Below are 22,568 nucleotides of genomic sequence, written 5' to 3' on the forward strand. Positions count from 1 at the left end.
TGGGTTCTACAAGAGAGCAGGCTGAGCAAGCCAGGGGAAGCAAGCCAGTAAAGAACATCCCTCCATGGCCTCTGCATCAGCTCCTGCTTTCTGATCTGTTTGAGTTCCAGTCCCGACTTCCTTTAGTGCTGAATAAACCCTTTTCTCCCCAATTTGCGACTTGGTCATGATGTTTGTGCAGGAATAGAAACCCTGACTGGAACCGGTTGTGGAACTCTTCGCTGGAGAAAAAAATTTTGAGCCGTAGTTCTCATGGCAATCTGTTTTGTTTTCTCTTATTCCTTTTCTTATTTACATGTTCCTGGTAGCCTAGGCTAAGATCTTAAGGGAGAATAATGGGTAAGAAACAATTCCTAGAGATGGGGCCACTAACATGACCTTATCCCCAGGGAAACCAACTTTACTTTCTAAATCATTTACAAAACTGCTCTGATAAAAACTTTCCCAACAATAAAATTTCATATGGCTACACGTGTGTCATTGGAGGTGGGTTTTGGTATATGGTAAAGAAAGCCTTAATTAGAAAGAATTAAAATAGTTTAAATTTATACATTGAAGATTATAAAAAATCAGGCACTAGATGTTAAATAATAATTGACCACGGGGCTGGGGAGTTAGTTCAGTGGTTAAGAGCACTGACCATTAAAGATTTATTAACCTGCTCCTGGAAATATGCCACTAGCCTTGGACGACAGCGCTCACTGACTACATCCTTTTAGAATTGTTATATTTTGATGGTTTATAATGATGCTAACTGTTCTGTTTGTGATTCATTGAATACATAGTTTCAGAGTTGTAATGCTTGGATGATTTTTTTGTGCTTTACTGTGCCAAATGATTTTTGTTGGTATCTGTGATTGTTTCACTGGATATAGTTTCTAAGAGATGTAATGTTTGTTTGGGTTTTTTTTTAATGTATAAAATTCCCTGCTTGAGAGCTGAAGAATACACTCAGATCAAACTGTCTCTATGTTTGTTTCTGTTTGTCACCGCTGAATCCTTACCCACCTCGCTTCAAGGACCCTCATTTCAGGGGCCCCCATACCTGACTGGGGTGGTCCATGGCAGTGACAGCCTGATGTTTAGTTCAACTCCTTTATTTGTGTGTGTGTGTGTGTGTGTGTGTGCGCACGCGCTTATGTATGTGTGAGGGGTGTTTGCGTGTATGCATACCTGTGTGCTCATGTGTATGTATACCTGTGTATTCATGTGCATGCATACCTGTGTGTTCATCTGTGTGTATGTTCACAAGTTTGTATGTTTTTAAGTGGGTGAAGGTTGTTCATGTGTGTGCACACCTGTGTATTCAAGTATATGTGTGTTTCTGTGTACACACCTGTGTGTTCCCGTGTGTGTATATGCTTGTGTGTATGTCTGTGTGTATACCTATGTGAGCACTTCTGTGCATGTGTATGCACTTGGGTGTTTGTGTGTGTGCATATATATGTATGTATGCTGTTGGGAGCCATTAAGATAACACAATTGTCCTGATCTCTGAATTGGGCCTCTACCCCAGAGAAGAAAAGGGGGTCAAAAGCAGGCCACCGACACACCGATTCCAAGAACAACCACAGAATATTCCAGCCCTAAGTCATCGCTGATGTCCTGACTACACCCTGATACCACCAAGTTCCTGCTTCCCCGTGTAGCTGCCAAAAGAAAAAATTTCTATTGCCCTCCCCGCACTGATAAGTACTTCTCCTTTTGCTTGTGCAATTCTATTGCCCCACCCCTCCCGATGATAAGTATCTGTACTTCCCCTTTTGCTTGTGCATTTAAACCTTGGGCCTGGCTAATACATTGGGGTCTTGATGCAATTCAGAACGTTTCCGTGTCGTTATTCGCACAAAACCCTTGTCTCTCTCTATCCCCCATTTGGTTCTTAGAAGAAGGTCCCCTCGAGACCCTCGAATAACTGGACCTGCTGGACGGGTCAGTGTGCAAGTGTGTGAACCTGTGTACAGGAGTGTTCATATATGTGTTCATCTCTGTTTGTGTTTGGGTATATTCATGTATGTGCACAGCTGAGTGTGTTTGCAAGTGTCTTCATGTGTCTACAACCTTGTGTGTGTGTGTGTGTGCAGACACACATGTGCCACAAAACATGTAGATGTCAGAGGAGAACCTGTCAACCCTTGCCTATCATACTGCCTGAGATGCGATCTCTCATGCTCACTGCTGTGTCTGCCAGGCTAATTGGCTCATGAGCTTCCAGAGATTCTCTCTCCTGTGTCCTCCTCACAATCCTGGGGATGTCACATGGGGATCACAGATGCCTGTGCCTCTGCATCTACATTTTACAGGGGTGCTGGGGACCTGAACTCAAGTGTTCATGCTTGTAAAGCAAGTACTTTACCCACTGAGCCATCTATCTAGCCCCTGGGTTCACCCTTTAAGAGATCCCTAACTTTTTATAAAGAAGTGTTCTTCTGCCAGGTGTGCTGGTGCTGGCTGGTCTGTAGAATCCTAGTGCTCAGAAGACTGAGACAGGAGGACCATGATTTTGAGGGCAGGCTGGGCTAGATAGTGACAACCCATCTCAAAATTAATGTGTGTTTCTTTCTCTCTCTCTCTCTCTCTCTCTCTCTCTCTCTCTCTCTCTCTCTCTCTCCTCTTTTAAAGGTTTATTTTATGTGTATGAGTACACTATAGCTGTTTTCAGGCACACCAGAAGAGGGCAGGCATCAGATCTCATTTACAGATGGTTGTGAGCCACCATGTGGTTGCTGGAAATTGAACTCAGGACCTCTGGAAGAACAGTCAATGCTCTTAACCCCTGAGCCACCTCTCCAGCCCCAATGTGTTCTCTTTAAATGCCAGTCTAGGAAGTCTCTGATTTTAGCTGTTGTGGATATGACATATCCTAAGAGTTGGATATTTCTTCCCAAGCCTTGAAACTGAGCAAGAGACACATAACCAGTGTGCAGCATCAAGACCTGGCCAGACAAAATTCAAGTCTACTCCTAACCTTACTGTTTCATGTTCCTCTAGACCTATTCATGTCTGGCCTGGGTCCTTAGCTCTCCCAACAACACATTACCACCTTTTGCTTGGCTGAGGCTGGATCACTTTTCTCTTGCTCATCATAAATGGCTAAGCACTAGCATAGTCATCTAAACAAGGATATCCACCAGCCAGGCTGCACACAGGGGCGTGTCTTGCTTCAGTATGGCCATGGAAAGCTTTTCCCTATCCAGGCTGAGTTGGGTATGGGGACCCTCAGGCCTTGGAGTGTTGTTCCTTGTAGTAGGAGTTAGCTACAGAAATTATGCTCCTCTATTCTGACTGTGAGGTCACCAATAGTCACTGATGGTCACATGGCCTGCCACACACTTCACCAAGAGCACCTGGTTATCAGGAAATAGGCCCTTGTAACTTAGACCTACTATCTCCCACTTACAAACAAATTCCCTGAGGCTACAGTTTGTTTTCTCAGTTAAGAGTTTAGTTAACATGCATGAATCCCTCTGTGCCTGAACAAAAGATGTCATCCAACCAAATCAGGTTATCAGTCTGCAAATCCTAGCATCTGGCAAGATCTGGCCGACCCACCAGAGCACACTCTTCTGCAAACTTTGCTGCAGAACCTGTTGGTCACTCTCGAGGGAATTCCCATCTATGAAAACTGCCAAAGCTTTTTCAGCTTGAAGTCCCCATCCCAAAGAGTATAAAAGTGTCATAGACTTTTCACTGTGCAAATTTATTTTCAGCAATGAGGTGTAGCTCAAAGAAAGATCTGGAAAGATTGTGTTATAGTCTATATCTCTTTCAGATACAGAGACAAGTTCTCTTGCTTATCTCATGCTGATCTCTATTCAAACTGTCTTGGCTGCAAGAGCAGAAGACTGCCTATGTGTCCTAGAATTGGCTCTGTGTGTCCTATGGCTTCCCGAACCTCTTCAGAATATGATCGAATATGGCTTATAGTCAAGGGAGGAGAGTCAGAATTCAGCCAGTGACTAATATGACCTGAACAGTTCCTTTCTGTCAATCACTCACTCACTGTACCTTGCCTGACTCCTCAGAAAACTGGAACAAACAAGAATGACAGAGGGTCCCTCATTGGGCTGCTTTGACATCTGTAGGTGGAAATGGCACCACTTAACTGGTAGGCTGAAAATGCAGAAGAATTTTCTAAAGGATTTTGCCCAAAGGTCATGTTTGTGAAGCACAGAATCTCTCAGGGCTTTTCTTCTTCAAAATTAAAGAGAAGCCAGGACATTAGCAAGGTGGTAGGGAAGTGGGCTGGGTCTGTGGGGTCAATAATGAAAAGCTTTTATATCTGAAAAGCCACTGGGTGAACTGTATAGTTGCCCTGTTGGCTGACTCTGGGATTTCCATCTGAAAGCCTTTATCTCTGCTGTCTAGAGTGGCACTTTGGAGTACTGAAGGTGTTCAGCAAATATTTTCAAACTTGAAAACTGAAGGAGGGAACTCAAGTGAGCTGCAGCCATGATGGAAGAAGCTGAGATGGAGACAGCTCCGAGTCTGTCTTCCACGGATAGCAACTCTGTGCTCACCCTTAAGCAGTTCATGGAGCTAATACAGCACTTCCAGACAGACCCTGAGCCTAACGAGGAGACTCTGGAGGCCTCAGCTGAGTCACTGGAAATGACCAAAAGAGACACTAGGCTTTGGTTCCTGTATCGAAGAGGTGAGATGGAGCTCCAGCGGTTGTCTGAGGCCCACACATCTGAGCTGGGGTCAAGGGAACCCACCCTTCCGCCTCCAACTGTCAGAAGCTCTGGGTCAGACTTTGGCCTAGGAATTAGTTTAATGTACAGATGGGAAAGGAGTTGGGAAAAGTACACAGGGATATTTTCAAACCTGAGTTAAAGTGAAATGCTGAGTTTTCCACTAAAGTGAGTTCTGCAGTCTCTGAAGCAATCTTTGATCATAATTTGGGATTTTTCATAAAAAGCTCAGCCTCTTCAACAAAGCATATTGCCACTGGTAGGTGAATCTCCTGTCATTTAAAGGAGAAATTCTATAACTTGGAAATACTTTTTAATTTTTTTTCTCTGTTTTAATTTGCCCACCTCAGAAAAGATTAGTCTTCCTTTTAGAGGCGCTGTCTTTACCCAGCTTTTTCTTCCTTTGGTCAGGACTATGCTGCCACAGCTCTCATCTGTCCAGAGACCATACCTCTTCATTTCCTACTGCCGTCATGAACAGTGAGGAGAATAACACAGTCCTGGAAGGGACCATTTTCCACCCACTCTTCTTGCACAGTGGGGAAAATTCTCTAGGCCCTTGTTGTCCACAAGGGAAACCACTAGTCATGTGGGCCTACTTTAATTAATATTTTAAGTAATGTAAACCTCCCTTCTTTCATTTATACTGGCCATACGTCAAGTGTTCAGTCATCACAGAAGTGGGCTGAGGGACCCATCATCTCACAGAGGCTTAGGAATGGCGCTGCCCTAAGGATCTATGACATCATCTGGACATTGGTCTGGGACTATTACCTCTCAATGCTCTGTAAACATGTAAACAGGGTGAGTGCTTTTGTAGAGAAGAAATTCTACTCCGGAAGCTATACAAAAGGAGGCTGAATGTTTTCACCAAAGAGAAATGATAAACATCTGAAGAAAGATATTTAACATGATTTATACATCCAGAACATTACATGGGACCCATTGGGTATGAGCAATTTTATGTTTTTATGTTTCTGTTACAATAATTTACTTATACAAAACATTGCATGGAGGCTCTTCATATTGTTCATGATAGTGTTCTCTAACTCCAAAAACATGTACTCAGAATGACTGGGAAATTATCCCAGGGAACAAGAATTCAAACACAGGAGCCCATAGAGCCCCTGAGAACAAACAACACCGTATTCAGTGCCTACCGGGTCCAGCATGAAGAGATCCACTCCTTGTCCTGTGGAAAGAGCCACCAGGGTTGCACTACCATACAGTGCATAACCCGCAGCCACGATGTTGCGGCCAGGCTGCAAGGCATCCTTCTCAGAAGGCTCATCCTCCGTGGTCTGTGGAAGACAAGAAGAAATGCACAGTGCGTTATGCCTGGAGAGCCAGCCCTTCCTTCACCAGGGGCTGCCCCTCAGAGCTCCTGAACAGAGTGAGAAATTTTTCAAAAAACCCGAAAACCCTTCCCCATTTTGCCTGTTGCAATTGCTTTTCACACATCTTAGCCAGTAAGCATCGTCAAGTCTTGTCCTCGACAGGAAAGTTGAGATTTGCTCCACCTACTTGGCTGCAGTTGTGAACTGGGTATGAAGTGGCTTTAGCTCCAAAGGCCCGTGTGTGAGGTAAGGCTGGGTACACAGCTCATGGAAATATTTGGGGGACATTCTGGAAACTTTGCAATGTTGGACAGCACATCTTCATCAGTGTGTTTGCAGTCTACCTTTCATTAGCGACATCAGAAGAGGGGCTCAGAGGAAGGAGGCCAACGGTGTTATGACTTTGATGGCTCTCTCTTTTCACTCTCTATGTCTCTCTCTGGTTCCTATCCTCCATCATATGAAGAATCTTCTCCAGCATACACTTCCACATGATGATGTCTGTCCAAGTGTGTGGCGCCAAGCAACCATAGATTGAATCCTCTAAAACCTATAGCCAAGGCAAAGCCTTCTTCCTCCCTGTGAAGTATTCTATCAGGAGTTTGGTCACCATGGTGAAAAGATAACACAGCCACCTCATGTTTAAACCATGTATTTGGACAAGGATGGTATGTACTCACTAAGAAGTAGATATTAACCAAAAAAGTACAGAATACCCAGGATACAATCCACAGAACTCAAGAAGGTTAACAAGTGGAAGGGCCCAAGTAAGGAGGCCTCAATCCCACTTGGGAGGGAGAAGGAAGCAATCATGGGGGGGCAGAGGGAGGGAGGGATCTGGTTAGTAGAGAGAACAGGGAGGGAAAGGGGGAACATAATCAGATATTGGGGGGTTGGGGGAAGCAGGACTGAAGCCCCGAGGACCAGCAGAAAGAATGGAAACAGGCAATTTTGGAAGATAGGAGGTGGAGGGACCCTCTGGAATATTCCAGACACCTGGGAGGTGAGAGACTCGCAGGATTCAAAGGGAGGGAATCTGAATGAAGTGCTCTACAGTGGGGAGGGGGAACTTGTAGAGTCCACCTCCAGTGGAGGGACAGAACATCAAGTGGAGGGATGGGGTTACCATTCCACAGTTAAAACCCTGACCCAGAATTGTTCCTGTGAAGGAACTGCAGTGACAAAAATGGAAAAGAGGCCAGGCGTGGTGGCGCACGCCTTTAATCTCAGCACTCAGGAGGCAGAGGCAGGCAGATTTCTGAGTTCGAGGCCAGCCTGGTCTACAAAGTGAGTGCCAGGACAGCCAGGGCTATACAAAGAAATCCTGTCTCTAAAAACCAAACAACAACAACAACAACAACAACAACAACAATACCCAACAACAACAAAAAACAAAACAAAAACAACAATGGAGAAGAGCATGAGAGAAAGGAGGTCCAGTGACAGGCCCAAATTGGGATCCAGCTCAAGAGGAGGCCCCAGGACCTGACACTGTTACTGATGCTGTGGCGTGCTTGTAGACAGGAGCCCAGCAAGAGTCCCAACAAGCAGCTGTAAGTCAGATGCAGATAGTAGCACCCAACCAATGGACAGAAGCCGAGGACCTCTCTGGTTCAACTGGGGAAAAGCTGGAAGAAGCTGAGAAGGGCTGCCCCATAGGAAGACCAGCAGTCCCAACTAACCTGGATCCCTAAGATCTCTCAGACACTGAGCCACCAACCAGGCAGCATACACCGCAGATTTGAGGCCCCTGACACATATACAGCAGGGGACCGCCTAGTCTGACCTCAGTGAGAGAAGATGCACCTAACCCTAGAGACACTCAAGGCCCAGGGAGTGGGGAGGTCTGGTGGGATAGGGGTGGAGGGGTGGGGTCATCCTCTTAAAGACAGTGTGGGATGGGTAGGAGGTATAGGATGTGGAGAGATCAGGTGGGGGCAGACTGGCAGGGGGATGAAGACTGGACTATAAAAAAGGATTAAAGAATAAAAAAAGAAAAAATATTTATTTCAGTGGTTATGGGATGCTGCACAGTGGACAAACTCGGGTGACTCGGGAACAATTCTGAGCTGCAGAGAGCTCATCCAGAGGATGTGAGTTACTGCCTCATGAACAGCTCAGACTGAGAGCCAGAACCAAGGCTGCTCTTGTGTCTCCATGGGAGTATCTGTTCTTGAATCCTGTCAAGAGCACTATAAGATGCTCACGTCACCCCCTCCCTTGTAATTCCCACAAGCCATGTCCCTAACTCACTACAGTGACCTCTACTCAGCAGCCCTACAAGGTAAAGGCCAGAAGACACCTTAGGTTTATCCTTATGAACCCTGTTGACCTCCTTTTGAGACAACACCCCTCATTGGCTTGGAACTCACCAGTTAGGCTATACTGACTGACCAGTAAGCCCTAAGCATCTTCCTGTCCCCACTGCAGCAGCACTAGGATTTCAAGTGCATTCTACCATACCTGACATTTTTTATGTGGGTCCATGGGGTTACAGTCAGGCCTTCATGTTTGTAACTAATACACTTTGTCTACTGACTGTAGGTAGGCCCAACCGCAGCTCAACATTCTGACTTTATGATTTGGTGTTCCAGATACCTGATGGTATAATCAGATATGTCTTCTCTGATGCCTAGCACACCCTCATTGGTGTGTTTGGAGTCTACTTTTTCTTTAGAACTATAATCTCAGGAGGCCCATGGTTATATGGACTGGCCATTAGAGCCTGTGCTTTGTTTTAAAACTTGAGGCAAAACCCTTGTGTCTTGAGTCTCTCTAAACTCAAGCATGATGGCTATATGCCATGAATAATAATACCCCTTTGTTTCCAACGTAGTTGGTCTTCAGATGTTAAAGGCTGCAGTGATGGAGTTGGGGAACCCATTTAAATTGTCATCCGGCCATTGCTGACACAGTGAGCTACACTGAGTTAATTCTCCTTCTCTGTCCTTCTACTGCTCCTCAGTCAAAGGGTCTCCTCAGCATCAGTCTTTACCCACTTCCTGGGACCGAGGCAAAGACTTAGCCCAGACATGGTGGTTGTCAACTCAATGCATCTGGGAAGAAAGAACTTCCGTTGAAGAAGTGCTTCCATAAAATTGGCATGTGGGCATGTCTACGGGGTGTTTTCTTGACTGTTAATTGATGGAGGAGGACCCAGTCCACTGGGTGTGACACTATCCCTGGGCAGGCGAGCTTGGGCTATGTAGTAGAGAAAGCCAGGTGGGTGAGCCAATAAGCAGTATTACCCTATGGTCTGTACTTCATTTCCTATCTCCAGGGTCCTGCCTTGAATTCTTACCTTAACTTCCCCCAGTGATGGGCTGTAAGATGAGATGACCCCTTTCCTTTCAAGTTGTCCTGAAAATATTAGTCCTGTCTAAACAAATGAAAGCTTGAACTTACTTGGCTCTCAAGGGCAAGTCAAGGAGACTGAAGCAATGTCAAGGAGGGGCTGTCTTAGCGACTCTGAGAGAAGGCCATGGGACCTTTGTGAACTTTGAAACTGAAGAAGTTACAGGCCAAATACAGGCAGCGTCCAGAAGCTGAAAAGGACTCCTCTAACAAAGAGGGAAAATACTTCTGGTGTACTACAAAATGGAACTGAACTCCACCATCAGCCGAAGCTCACATTAACCTAAGCTCACCTGGAAGCAAATTCTTCCCACTCCCAGCTTCTAGATGCTGAAGAGATCAGATTGGCTGGCTTATGGACCCTAAGTAGATAAAGTTGGCAGCCCTCCTCTGATTTAGTATACAGATAACCAGTGGGTGATTAGGTATTCCAAGCCTTCTCTGATTTAGTGAACAGATAATCAGTGGGTGTTTTAAGCCTCTCAGAGGCTTAAAGTACACAGCAGCAACAGAAAACCAACAGTAAGCGTTGAGTCTCACTCGGAAGCAGAGGATGTGTGTGCTTAGAGCCTAATGAGAGTGGACTATCCCTACTCTTACACATGGTGGCACGTGCCTGTAACTCCAGCATCCAGGGGCGTAAGGCGAGAATATTGTAAATTCAAGGCCAGCTAGAACTACCTAGCAAGACACTGCTTAAAATAAATAAATAAAATCCTCTCATACCTGAAGCTTTTTAAGTACCAGTATGAGCTCATGCATGGCAAATTCTGTACCTGACCCTGGGTTGCAGGTTAGAGTACTCTAGAACATATACTGTATGAAGTTACATGCAGGTGATGGGTACAAGGTCTATGAGAAACACAATTGAGTTTTGTGTTCATTCCCAAAACAACTCATTATGTTATTTGCAAAAATTTCAAAATCTCAAATCCCGATAGTTCTGCCCCTTAGCATTTTGGATGAAGGATATTCAGTTCCATCCAGACAATCAGAACAAGGTCCCAATGGGAGCCCTGCCATTTTTCTCTCCCAGGAGAATGTTGGGAAGAAGGTAGATGAAGATTCCCAGCGGAGACTGCAAGGTAGGGAGAAGGGAGAGGTGTTTCTGGAGTTGCCTACGGCGCTTTGTCTAGTGAGTGAAACAAAAGATAGGCTTCCAGACTAGGAACTAAGTGGAAAGATGCTAGTCTATCTACTCACCTTTTTGTAAATAGCAAATATAGTTCCGATGGAGGCCAGGCAGTCAATGTTTGAAGATCCATCCAGAGGGTCAAAGCAAACCACATATTTCCCCTAAATTACAGACAGAAAAGCACCCGGTCAGCACACCTACCTATTGGCCCAACTGTGCTATATTAGAGCTACATGTGACTGACATTTGTGCCAACAAAGAGATTGAGATCCATGGGCCTTCCATGTCTGCAATGCCAAAAGACATTGCTTATGGACATAGCTCAACAGGTATCTGTTATATGTCTGGTGTATGCTGAAAAATACACTCACAACCACTTGCTGCAAGGCTCGGGTGGTGGAACTGATGTTCAAACGCAGAACAGTATTGTGACTGAAGGTTGACTGAATTTTTGACCACCAGCAAACTTCAGTCTTTTATAAGTCTCTGTGAATCTGCCGAATGTAACCCCTTTCCATGTGTTAGCAAACTCTGCCGAGGGCACAGGCTGATCATAAACTGTTCCCTGAATTCGTCTATTTGCTAGGCTAATCTATTTGGGAAGAGCCACTCCCTCCAAGGGATTTTTGCAGCCCTCTTCAGGACTTGGGTAGTGAAGGCCATAGATAAGAAATCTTGGGGGTGGGGGTGGGGCTGAATCAGAGACTGCACTGTACAGCTCTTGTCAAAGAGAAGGCTTCCCCAATAAACCCTCCTTATCCCTGGACTCTACAAAGTCCAAGTTCATCAAAATGACGCCAAGGCCTGTTTACTGACGCACTGAACATGAGACCACGTACAATTTCCCGCTGAAGAACTGAGAAATGCTTTGTTTCCAGAAAACAAATGTCATAAAATAGACAATCCCAGAAAAAGTTTAAGCAAAACAATCCGTTCTCTCAGCCCAGTAGCACCATCTACTGCTGACGGGAGGTACTGCATCCGGCGCTAGCCTCACCCTCCTCTCCTGGGCTGTGATCACCGCCTCTTTATTCTCTTCCGAGACGAGCACACAGGTGCTGTAAGAAGACTGAAGCATGTTGATGACCAGGGAGTTGGACAGCACGTCCAGTTTCTTCACCTCATCTCCTGTCACATTCACGCTCCCCGAAATCCCATACCTAAGAAGACAAGGGTAGATTAAGTCACCGAAGGGGTCTTAATCCCAGCAAAGAATGTGAGGAGCCCAAACCAACAGTACATGTACCCTTCTCTCCCGTGCCTCTTCCATCTCCAAATTATAAATACATAAGGGAGCGTGCTATGACCCAAAGCAGTGATACTCAAGGTTACTTCCTTTGCACCTTGGGGGCATTGTCATGTCTCCTTGGTCTTCCAAGGAAGTTGACCAGATTCAGCCTCACTAAAATGCAGACTCCTGCGTGGCACTGGCAGCTAGAGGGAACGCGAGAGCCCCTAAGGATTAACTAAGGATACCAAAGAGTGAATGGTCATAGCTTTTCTACACTGGAACATAACGCTTCAACTTCAAACATCTCTACAGAGGCTTGTGTTTTAGAGCCATAATATACAATCGCCTTCTCACGCCTCAAGCCTTCAGGGTGTCCCCGATAACCTCGGGCTTGTCTCACTCTGGGCTGCTTTAATTCTGTCAATTTGAAGCAAAATCGAGTCACCTAGGAAGAGGGAACCTCAATCGAGGAATTGCTTCAGGAGATTGGCCTGTGGAAACATCCGTTTTCTTTATTACTGACTGATGTGAGAGGCCCAGCCAACTATGGATGGTGTCACCCCTGGGTGGGTGGTGCCGGGTAAGCCAGTAAACAGCGTTCTCCGTGGCTTCTGCTTTAGTTCCTGCCTCTGGGTCCCTGCCTTGAGTCCCTGCTCTGACACACCCCCACCCCCACCCCGCGCGCGCCCGCCCCAGTGATGGACTGCTTTCCTCCTCCAAGTTGCTTTTGGTCCTGGTGTTTATCACAGCAATGGGGAAGCTAACTTTAACCCACAGTCGGAGTCGGGTCCTGCTGAACTATGGAGAAGGGGTGGGAAAAAAAAAGCCATTTGCCCTCTTCCCTTTACTTTAATTCCATTTATTTGTTGAAGAAATCCTCCGGTGATGCGAACAGGTGACTCTAGTTGAGAGCCGCATATGGACGCTGACGTCCATAAAAAGCACCGCCCCCACTTCTCTAATGACGGCCTCCCCTCCCACTTTACTCCCATCCAGAATTTGATGTATGGTATGATGAGCCTTGGGAAACAACCTCACATCAAACGTCATGACCTCAAAGGCTGTTACCCCTTGGTTCAAAACAGCAGCGTGTAAGCAAACAATGAGAACAATTAAATTGGATTGCTCTGCCTCGGGATCACAGTCTCCTATGTAAGCAGCTGTTGCTGGGGCATGAATTGCTGAGCAAATGTGTACAGCCTGCCACCTACTGGCCATGTGCGTGAATGCTGCCCAACACATCTGTAAACCTCGATGTCCTGTCACGATGCCTAAAGGCTGGACACAGCTGCACTGGACAAGGCCAGGATACCTGCAGCCCCTGTCTCCTCCTCACCCCCTTGGCTGCTCTCTGTGTGAGGAGGTTAGGGTTTCCCCACTATGAAGAGCGGTCCAGGGACCTAGGACTCTGCCTGCCACCACTTCCAGGGCTGAGCCTGCCACCAAGTGGTCAATCACCACATAGGCCGGCCTGTAAGTTTTTCCTCGAATGGTCTCAGAACCATGGTAGCTAATAGTGGGGCTTATCTTGAGTAGTTATCACTGTCAGAACCATAGTCCCAATGACTTACTAACCCTTGTAACAGCCCTTTGTGTTAAAACCATTAGTACCTCCCAGATTTACAAACATGGAGGTCTTAGCGAGAATAAACCATATTCCACAGCCACAAGGTAAGCAAAACCAAGTTAAATAAAGCACTGAACTACCTAGACCTTCACGGCCCTTGGTCGGATGCTGAACCACTGAGAAGCAGACTGTGGCAGATACACAAGGAACGCTGCCAAGAGAGTTGCCGTGCAGCCGAGAGGCCTGCACGGAGGAGGGGTTAAAAGTGTGGGCAAAAGTCCTTAGTGGTCACAGGAAACCACCCTAATTATAGCAGAGCGGGAACACAGGAGTAGCAAAGACGCTATCTAATGTTACTCGGGGATGATCGTCACACATGCAGGCACCTCCCATTCTGGAAGCATGCTCTTAAAGGCAGAGAGCGCTTGGCCGTTCTTGCCAAATGAAGTAATCACACAGTTAAGGGACAGCATGGGCAGGGGAAAGAGCCAATCAATCATCTTTAATTTGGGTCCTGTTACCTGTTCCTAAACACTTACATAGTAAGCTCTGTGGTGGTTTTATGATTGCAATTATGAAATTAATGCTGTCACAGTTTGGGAATAAAGGCACCACATGGTTGAGAATAAACATTTTAAATAGGTGGACTTTGTTGGCTCTTCTTCGAGGGTCCCTCCCCCCACCCCCCTACATGTATGTCCCTTCCTTCGACTTCAGAGGGGCCCTTCACTGGAATCAAAATGGAAGTCCAAAGGAAGTGATTTCTTTTTATCATGCCTTAAAACTGTACTCCTGGCTGTGGCCATGAGCAACTCCAGCACGAATGTGGCCCCGTTCTGCAAAAGAGAACCAAGCAAAGGTGCTCTGCTGTGCCTGCCCTAGCCCAGCCTGTCCAGATTCCTGAACACCACGTGAAGATGAAGAAAATTGAGCCAGGTTCTTTTTATGACTGTCAAGCCCCCTTAACCTGTGTTCTGGTGATTTCTACCCCACGGTACTGACATAGGTCATGACAACTGAACACCTGTACGGGGTAAAAAAGGCATCAAAACACATTTTAAAGTCCCATTAAGACTTTGCAAATATAAGTAATGAGAATTCGATATAGGTTTTGAGGCAACAAGCTATAGTGTTACCATTATAATCCCAAGTAACCCGTAATCACACTTTTCTCTGCAGTTTGTTGCTAAGCAGTTTTTCCCTTTCTTTGCAAAACATGCCAAAGGCTGCTTTATCAAAGCAGGCTTAAAGAATTTAAATGCAGTATCCTTAGGGCACAAAAAGCAAACTAGCTTTGGACCCCGTTTCTACCACAAGCACCGGTCTGTGGCTTCCACACCCTGGCTTGGGTTGCCTGCGCATGCTCTCCAGGACTTACAGGTTGGCCAGGCCGGCCTTGCGCACTGCGGAAGAGATGGCTTTGATGGCAGTCAGCATCGAGTTGAGCAGCTGCGTGAGTTCTCCGGTCCCTTTGGCCTGTCGCCCCTTTTCCATAACGTAACGGGTCAGGGTCAGCATGTCTGTCTCAAAGGGGCTTCTGTCCGTCATTGTGGCAAATGAGACCTCAAAGCCTCCCTTTCCTCCTTGTAGAAATCCTTGCTCTCTCAAGGCAGCAGCCTCACAGCCTACACGTTGAAGACACACCTGCACTTGACTGTGCCAAAGTCCAAGGGAAAAGAACCCCACCCCACGTGACTCAGATAGCTGGACAAGCCCTCAAGGAAACTTCCCTGGCCTCCCTCCCTGACGGTGGCAACTGCCACAGTGCAAGAAGCAGGCTGTAAATAGAACTGCACTACAGGGAAGGGCTGGCCTCAATCTCTACACCTGATTTTGTTTTGTTTTGTTTTGTTTGATCCCAAGAAGCCAGGATCAGTCACAGGTGAGAGAAGACTAGCTAATAAAATGACTCACAAATTCCTCCTGTGGGAAGCAAGAGGGCTTTCTGCAGCTAGCCGCCACTGGGTCTCATTCTGCACGGTTGAGACTCTCAGATGGCATATTGGCAGATTCTTTATCTGGGGCATAGGTCACATAACAAACTAATGGCAATCCCAGGGTGACTGGAGCAAGAGTTCTTTCAGGATTGCTTCTATTAAGCATGTGTAACTAGAGGGAAGAGGAAGATAACATTACATTCCTAGCAGAGTGTCTAGTCTCAGGGTTGATTTGCCAGTTTCTCTGGATTTTTATTTTTATTTTTATTTTAAAAACCCTTGATTTGAAAACATACATCAGGACCGCACTGGCTGCTCTTGCAGAGGACCTGGCTTTGAGTTCGAATACCAACTTTTACTCTAGTTCTGGGAAGCTCCAGTGCCCTCTTCTGACCTCCAGGATACCAAGCATGTAAGTGGAGCATGTGTAGGAGACTCTCAGACACACGAAATGGTCTCATAAAAATGCTTAAAGAGCCGGGCGTGGTGGCGCACGCCTTTAATCCCAGCACTCCGGAGGCAGAGACAGGTGGATTTCTGAGTTCGATGCCAGCCTGGTCTACAAAGTGAGTTCCAGGACAGCCAGGGCTATACAGAGAAACCCTGTCTCGAAAAACAAAACAAAACAAAACAAAATGCTTAAAGAAACACTTTTTAAAAGTGACCTAGAATTAACTGCTTAGAGATGGCCATGCTCTGTTTCTGTGATATCCTAACTTTCTCTGATGGCAGACAGACCTGGTTCTGGGTCCCAAGCTGGCTACCCAATATGTGGATTAATTTGAGAGTATTGCTCAACATGTAAGACCATGCTTTCCTCATAAATTCAGACAACAACTAGTGGAGTGGCTCTAAGTATTCAAAATCAGTCGGTGTGCCTGGTATCCAACTCGGTGTCTTAGAAACCTATATCCTTCCAGCTCTTCAGTGTACCTAGAACTATAAGTATACATATAAATAATTTCATATATCTCCACCTACTTGGAGAGCTGAGTCAGGAGAATCCCAAGTCTGGGCAATATATCAAGACTCTATATCAAATAAGTCAACAAAACGGAGGGTGTGCACGTTGCCTTACAATTTTATATCCTCCCTTGATAATTATTTCAATTAAATTTGTTTGGTGGGGCTGGTGAGATGAATAAGCGGTTAAGAGCACTGGCTGCTGTTCCAGAGGTTCAGTTCCCAGAAACTACATGGTGGCTCACAGCCATCAACAAAGGCATCTGATGCCCTCTTCTGGCCTACAGATATACATGCAGACAGAACATTCATAACTCAGCAATTTGTACATGACTGTATTTTGGTTTTCCAGGCTGTGGCTGTTGCATCCTCTCAGGTACTCAAAGGTCCCCTTTGAGAGCCTCATTCAGAGGCTGGAAGGATGGCTGGATGACTGGGTTCATTGGTGAAGTGCTTGCCATGCAAGCCAGAGGATCTTTGGATTTTTCAGCACCTATGTTAAAACCCAGACATACTGGAGTGCACCTGTGATTTCAGCTGTGGGGAAGAGACTAGAGCCAGTCTAGTCGAATCAATAAGCTCTGGGTTCAGTAAGAGACTCTGTGTCAAAAAATAAAGAAAAAAAATGCCTAATGTCAAGTTCTGGCCCATACACAAAGCTGCACTTAAAGGGTAGACGTTCAAGTTGCCCAAGTGGCCTGAGACAGCAGCTGCTGGCCTTTCTGCAAATGCCAAAGTTCTTCCAGGGTACACAACAGACTGGAAACTCATAGCGTGGCCACAGTGACAGTCTAGATGCTGGGTGGCAGCTGCCCCTCCCAGGTATTTCAGGACTGCTGACATATTAGTGACAGAGTTATTGAGGACCTGGTTGTGTTCCATGAAAACCCCACCTCTGAGTGCATCAGGACAAACAGACCCTGGAACAGTTAAGGCTTGTAAGACCGTCCACCAGAGACCTGGACATAGAAATATGTTTCTGAGAGATTGTCTGAGGACCCTTCCTGCTGGCAAAACTGCTTTATCTAATCCTGTCATGTGATCCTAGTGCACCTGCATGTGGCACCTTTGTGGCCTAGATGCAAAGGAAGCTTCTTGGAGACCCAGGAGATGAGGCGGCTGAGAGCTGCCCCACAGAGGTGTTTTGGGACCACTGGCACATTAGTGACATGTCTCATGTGACATGACACATAGTTAACGTGTGCCCTTTTCCCTTTCTGGTTCACAGCTACCTCCACCTCCCACCACTATTGGAGGAGGAGTCCTCTGGGCTGTCACATGGGGGCCTTGTGATATGTGCTGGGAAGACACTTCCCAGGCCTGCCACACAAAGTCACAAACCAGGTTATTTAAGCGACGGGATGTGCAGCTGGGGAGATGGCTCAGTAAACGGGTCAATGGTGTGATAGCCATGCAAGCACAAGGACCCAAGTTCCAGCCAGAGTGACCATGTAAAAGCCAGATGTGTCCTGCAGTCCCAGTACTTTAGAAACAAAGGCAGGATTCCAGGGGCTTCTTGGCCAGCCAGCCTCACAGTCAGTGAGCTCTAGGGTCAGGGGGAAGCCTTGTCTCAAAAAAAAAAAAAAAAAAAAAGATGGGGATCACCTGAGGAAGACATGGAGCACCAACCTCTGGTCTCCATATGTGTGCATACTACATATGCCTGCACTCAGACACACGTGCCCGCGTGCGCACACATGCGCGCACACACACACACACACACGTATTGTTCCATACAACACACCCATCAATCCAGGATTAATTTTATTTTTAAGCATTTTGGAGGCCCAAAGCCCAGAACCAAGGTGTCCATGCTTCCTCTGAAAGCTCTGGGGAGTGCCCTTCCTTGCCTCCTCTGGCTTTTGGTGCATTCCTTGGTTGCCATGGCTTGTGACATCACTCTGGTCTCTACTTCCACTGCCATAGTGTAAGGTGGCTAATTGTGGTTGTCTACTGCATCTGGAATTAACTAAACCCCAAGCATCCGGGCATACTTGGGAGGGATTTTTCTTGGATCATTTGAGGTAGGAGGCCTACCCTAAATCTGAATCATTTGAGGTCAGAAGACCCACCCAGTATCCAGACCATACCTTCTGGTGGCCAACCACATAAATAAGACGTGGAAGGAGGAAGGAAGGTTTTGGCAAGTTCACCAGTCAAGCTGATCCCTTCCTTTCCTGGTGTTAGGACATATTTCTTAGGAACGCCAACATAGACTTGCTGATCTCTAGGTCCTCCCTGGAATTTTAACACCAGATTGGGACTGTTAAATCATTCAGTCTCATAGAGCAGATACTTGATCATTAGTCTTTCTTTTGGAGACAGCCACATCCTGTAAGCCTGTAAGCAGTAACTAACACTCTGTGTGTGTGTGTGTGTGTGTGTGTGTGCGCGCGCGCACGCGCGTGTGTGCTCATTCTGTCACTTGTGGGTTTTTTTTTAGAGAAACCTAATACACATCCTCCCCCTATGTGATCTTTTTTTTGTTTTTTTTTGTTGTTTGTTTTTTTTCGAGACAGGGTTTCTCTGTGTAGTCCTGGCTCTCCTGGCACTCACTTTGTAGACCAGGCTGGCCTCGAACTCAGAAATCCGCCTGCCTCTGCCTCCCGAGTGCTGGGATTAAAGGCGTGCGCCACCACGCCCGGCTCCCCTATGTGATCTTATAAAGACACTTCCTGCATTTAGGGCCCCATGGAGGGGTCTAGCTTGAGCTCATCTCAAAAATCATCAGCTTAATCACAGCCACAGTGACCCTTCACCCAGATAGGGTCACATTGGCCAGCCAGTCCCAGAGATTGTGAACATATCCTTGAGATGGCACCAGCCGGAAGTGATTCCCAAGCCTGAGGCTGGGGATCAGGCTGCAGTTACTCCAAAGGCTTTGAGAATCTCCACCACGCCTGACCTGTTCCATCCAACGCCCAGCCATATACACTGTGTGTAACCAGCCCTTGTTGGCAAAGCCGGAGCAGGAATGGCTTCCCGTTGTATCAGAGGAATGTCCTCTTTCGTACACAATGGATGCACCCTCTGCTGGTTTGCTGTGCGATTTAGGTTGGAAGATAAGAGGCATAATCTATGAAAACTCTAAAAGCAAACCCAATGGAGCTTCTTGACACTTCCTGCTTCTGCTGATACTGAGGTCAGCAAAGAGGCCTGGCAGCCTGCATGTGAGGGGAGGCTTCAAGGGCTGTTTGCTGAGGAGATGCTGTAAGTGGAAGAAGGGTCACCCACTTCTGGGCAAGACCAGCCCATAGAAACGAAGTCTCCATGCATTTTTATGGATAGGGAGTGTGTTGTATATCCAAGGACTGCATCTAAAAACGTCAAGGCTGAATCTGAGACATATCAGATGAGGATGGGCGTTTGTGCTGTTATTGCCCTGGCTCAGGGCTACATACAGAGGAATGCGCTCAGAGAATACAAACAAGCATTCTTGAAAACATTCCATTAATCGGATCCAACTCCCGATCAAAAGACACCAGGTGGGACACACAGACAAAGGCAGAGGAAAGGAAACTTTTGTGGCTCTGCTTGGGTTCATCGTGGTACTGGGGTGTGCATTTCTGGATGCTGCACCCTCCTCACATGCTGTAAGACCGTTGTAAGGCAAGTGGAGGGTGAAGAGATGACTCAGTCAGCTAAGCACTTGCCTTGGAAGCATGGGGACCTGAGTTCAAGGTACACGATCCATTATTTTAAAAATGAAATTAAAAATTATAAAATAAATGGCACCTGAGGGAAAAAACCCAACATGTGAGGTCGTCCTCTATTCTCCACATGCACATACAGATATGAGCGCACACTATACATACCCCTCACACACACACACACACACAGAAACGGTACTTTTTGAATCCAGAGGTTTTCCTGAGAAGACTAGTCACAGATGGAGTCGGAGGAATGCTAGGATTTCAGTTTCGTCAGCAAACAAAAACAAACCCAAGGCTTGGGATTGAACCAAGTTTCCTGTTTGAAGGACATGAAATCAGTGGAGTGTTTCATTCACAAGTGTGGGGAGGAAGCACATTTTAAACACACACCGAGAGAGAGAGAGAGAGAGAGAGAGAGAGAGAGAGAGAGAGAGAGAGAGAGAGAGAGAGAGAGAGATCTCACAAGAGTACAGGGTTCTAACATTTGATATAACTTACCATAATCTGGAACTTCTGGTCCAGAAAGGGATGAACTGTGTGCAGAATAGACCATGCACCAAGCAGGTGTATTTCTGCATAGCACCAGCTGTGGCAGGTCCTCTTAGGAAAGCCCCCCCTAACTCAAAAAGTAACCACTTGGCACATAATCTGTTTCATTAAATTTAGTTCTTAGGGTTAATCGTCTTCACCATGACAACTGGACCCTCCCTAGGGGTTATATGGCTTTGTTATTCAATACTGTCCTTGCATCAACAGCACCATTGAATAGTAACATAAACTGCCATTGTGTCTCGGATGGTTATAGACACCTGGGGAAAGTTGAGAAGCCGGACACTTGCTCATTTCTAGAAGGGCAGAAACAGCCAGAACTGAACAGTACTGCACATAAATGATGCGACGTTGGCCCAGTTTATGGCATGAGAAGTGACCAGGATGCCTGCGTTCACCTCCCAGCCCTACCTGCCACCTACTGGCTGGAGACCACCAGAAGGTTTCCTGGACCTTCAGATCTCCATGTTACCTTGGATAAAATGGACCCGACCCGGTGTTCCAGTGTGGCTGCCATTGTGGGGAGTGAATGAGTTGTCTAGTGTTATACTGACAAACGCACTAAAGAAAAAATAATTTATAAAGGAAGGATGTGTTTATTTCTCCTTCACCTACTCAAAATATATATTACCTGGTACAGTGGCATTATAGCATGAGGATGAGGTGACCTTGGGCATTGCAAAGCATTAAGCCGTGAAACTATCCATGCTGTTAGGTTTGTTTCTAGGAATGTACAACATGCAGAATGGAGTAGCGTCACTTGAGCTCTGCTCTGGGGCAGGGGCAAGGCCCGTCTTCACTTGGCTTTGTGCTTTCTATAGATCTCCAGGAACTCCTGCACATCTTCAGAGGACCCCATGACGACTGGTGCCTTCTGGTGGATCTCGGTGGGAACGATGTCTAATATATCTTTGTCCCCCGTGGTGGCGAGCCCACCGGCCTTCTCCATGACATAAGCTATGGGGTTGCACTCATACAGCAGTCGCAGCTGGAAAACAAGACCAGAGGCGCCAAGGCCCTCAGCCAGAAGCTGCACCTCAGGGTTGGGGCGCTTGTACTTTATCTTTTTATTTTTCTTTTATTGAATATTTTCTTTATTTACATTTCAAATGTTATCCCCTTTCCAGGTCTCCCCTCCAGAACCCCTTACACCACCACCACCACCACCACCTGCCTCTATTAGGATGCTCCCCAACCCATCTACTCTCGCCTTCCTGCCCTGGCATTCCCCTACACTGGGGCATCGAACCCCCTCAGGCCTAAGAGCCACTCCTTCCACTTATGTACAACAAAGCCATTCTCTGCCAAATGGGTCCCTCCATATGTACTCTTTGGGAGAGCTTGTTCTAATGTAAAGCTCTGCCTCAGAGCTGGGGGGGGTGGTGTTCCATGCTCTCTCTCTCTCTCTCTCTCTCTCTCTCTCTCTCTCTCTCTCTCTCTCTCTCTCTCTCTCTCTCTCTCTCCTTTTGAATTAGGAAAGTTCCCTTGTGTCCCAGAATGTATCAGAGACAAAAATCATTAGGAATTATGGTTGAATAAAACCATTCATGGAACCAGAGCCTAGCCAGCCACCTGAGGCAAACATGAGGCAGACCACCTGGATTTGGGACAGAGTGACATTTTGGCAGCACTAACAGCTCCCAACTCTTTACAGCCAGTGACTGGACTTAATGAGTGATTCCGTGTGTGTTGGATGGAGCTCTGTCTGTTCCCAAAGCGTTTTTAAAATCCACAGTGGTGTCTGGCTGCAGACATCTGGAAGGCAGACTGGCCCCTCCAAACAGTGGTCTATTGTCTCCAGCCCTGTTCATTCCTCGTGGAAACTGCCTAGTGCTCCAGGGTTGGGATTTTGTCTGCTGCCATGTATCTTGGTATTTGCTTTTGAATATTAATTTTTTTATTGCATACGTTTTCGTGCCATTGGCCTGTGGAGCAGACCGGCTGTGCTCGTGCTTCCTGAGTCTGTTTCCATATGGGAATCAGAGCCAGACCCGAGAGCCTGGATTGGGGAGGGGAGCACCTCCACACTTCTATTGAAGAAAAGGAAAGTGAGTCGTTTGGGGAAAGTGTGATAGAAAGCAAGCTGGATAGAAAGCAAACTATATATATATATATATATATATATATATATATATATATATATATATA

The 22,568-nt window shown here is 46.5% G+C and overlaps 2 protein-coding genes across 2 annotated transcripts in view; both read right to left on the reverse strand.

The window, feature by feature from the left end:
- Positions 1 to 15,271, reverse strand: part of Fbp2 (fructose-bisphosphatase 2) — a 21,789-nt gene extending 6,518 nt beyond the window's left edge. The window contains exons 1-4 of the mRNA XM_021180567.2: positions 14,697 to 15,271; positions 11,518 to 11,680; positions 10,589 to 10,681; positions 5,855 to 5,995 (exon numbers count right to left, since the gene is read on the reverse strand). Of these exons, the coding sequence (XP_021036226.1) occupies positions 5,855 to 5,995; positions 10,589 to 10,681; positions 11,518 to 11,680; positions 14,697 to 14,866 (567 nt within the window). The 5' untranslated portion in view covers positions 14,867 to 15,271. The remainder of the gene's footprint in view (positions 1 to 5,854; positions 5,996 to 10,588; positions 10,682 to 11,517; positions 11,681 to 14,696) is intronic.
- A 5,722-nt stretch (positions 15,272 to 20,993) lies between these two features.
- Positions 20,994 to 22,568, reverse strand: part of Fbp1 (fructose-bisphosphatase 1) — a 23,646-nt gene continuing 22,071 nt past the window's right edge. The window contains exon 7 of the mRNA XM_021179848.1: positions 20,994 to 21,408. Within this exon, the coding sequence (XP_021035507.1) occupies positions 21,217 to 21,408 (192 nt within the window). The 3' untranslated portion in view covers positions 20,994 to 21,216. The remainder of the gene's footprint in view (positions 21,409 to 22,568) is intronic.

Source organism: Mus caroli, chromosome 13 (genome assembly GCF_900094665.2).
Source record: "Mus caroli chromosome 13, CAROLI_EIJ_v1.1, whole genome shotgun sequence".
Taxonomy (NCBI): domain Eukaryota; kingdom Metazoa; phylum Chordata; class Mammalia; order Rodentia; family Muridae; genus Mus; species Mus caroli.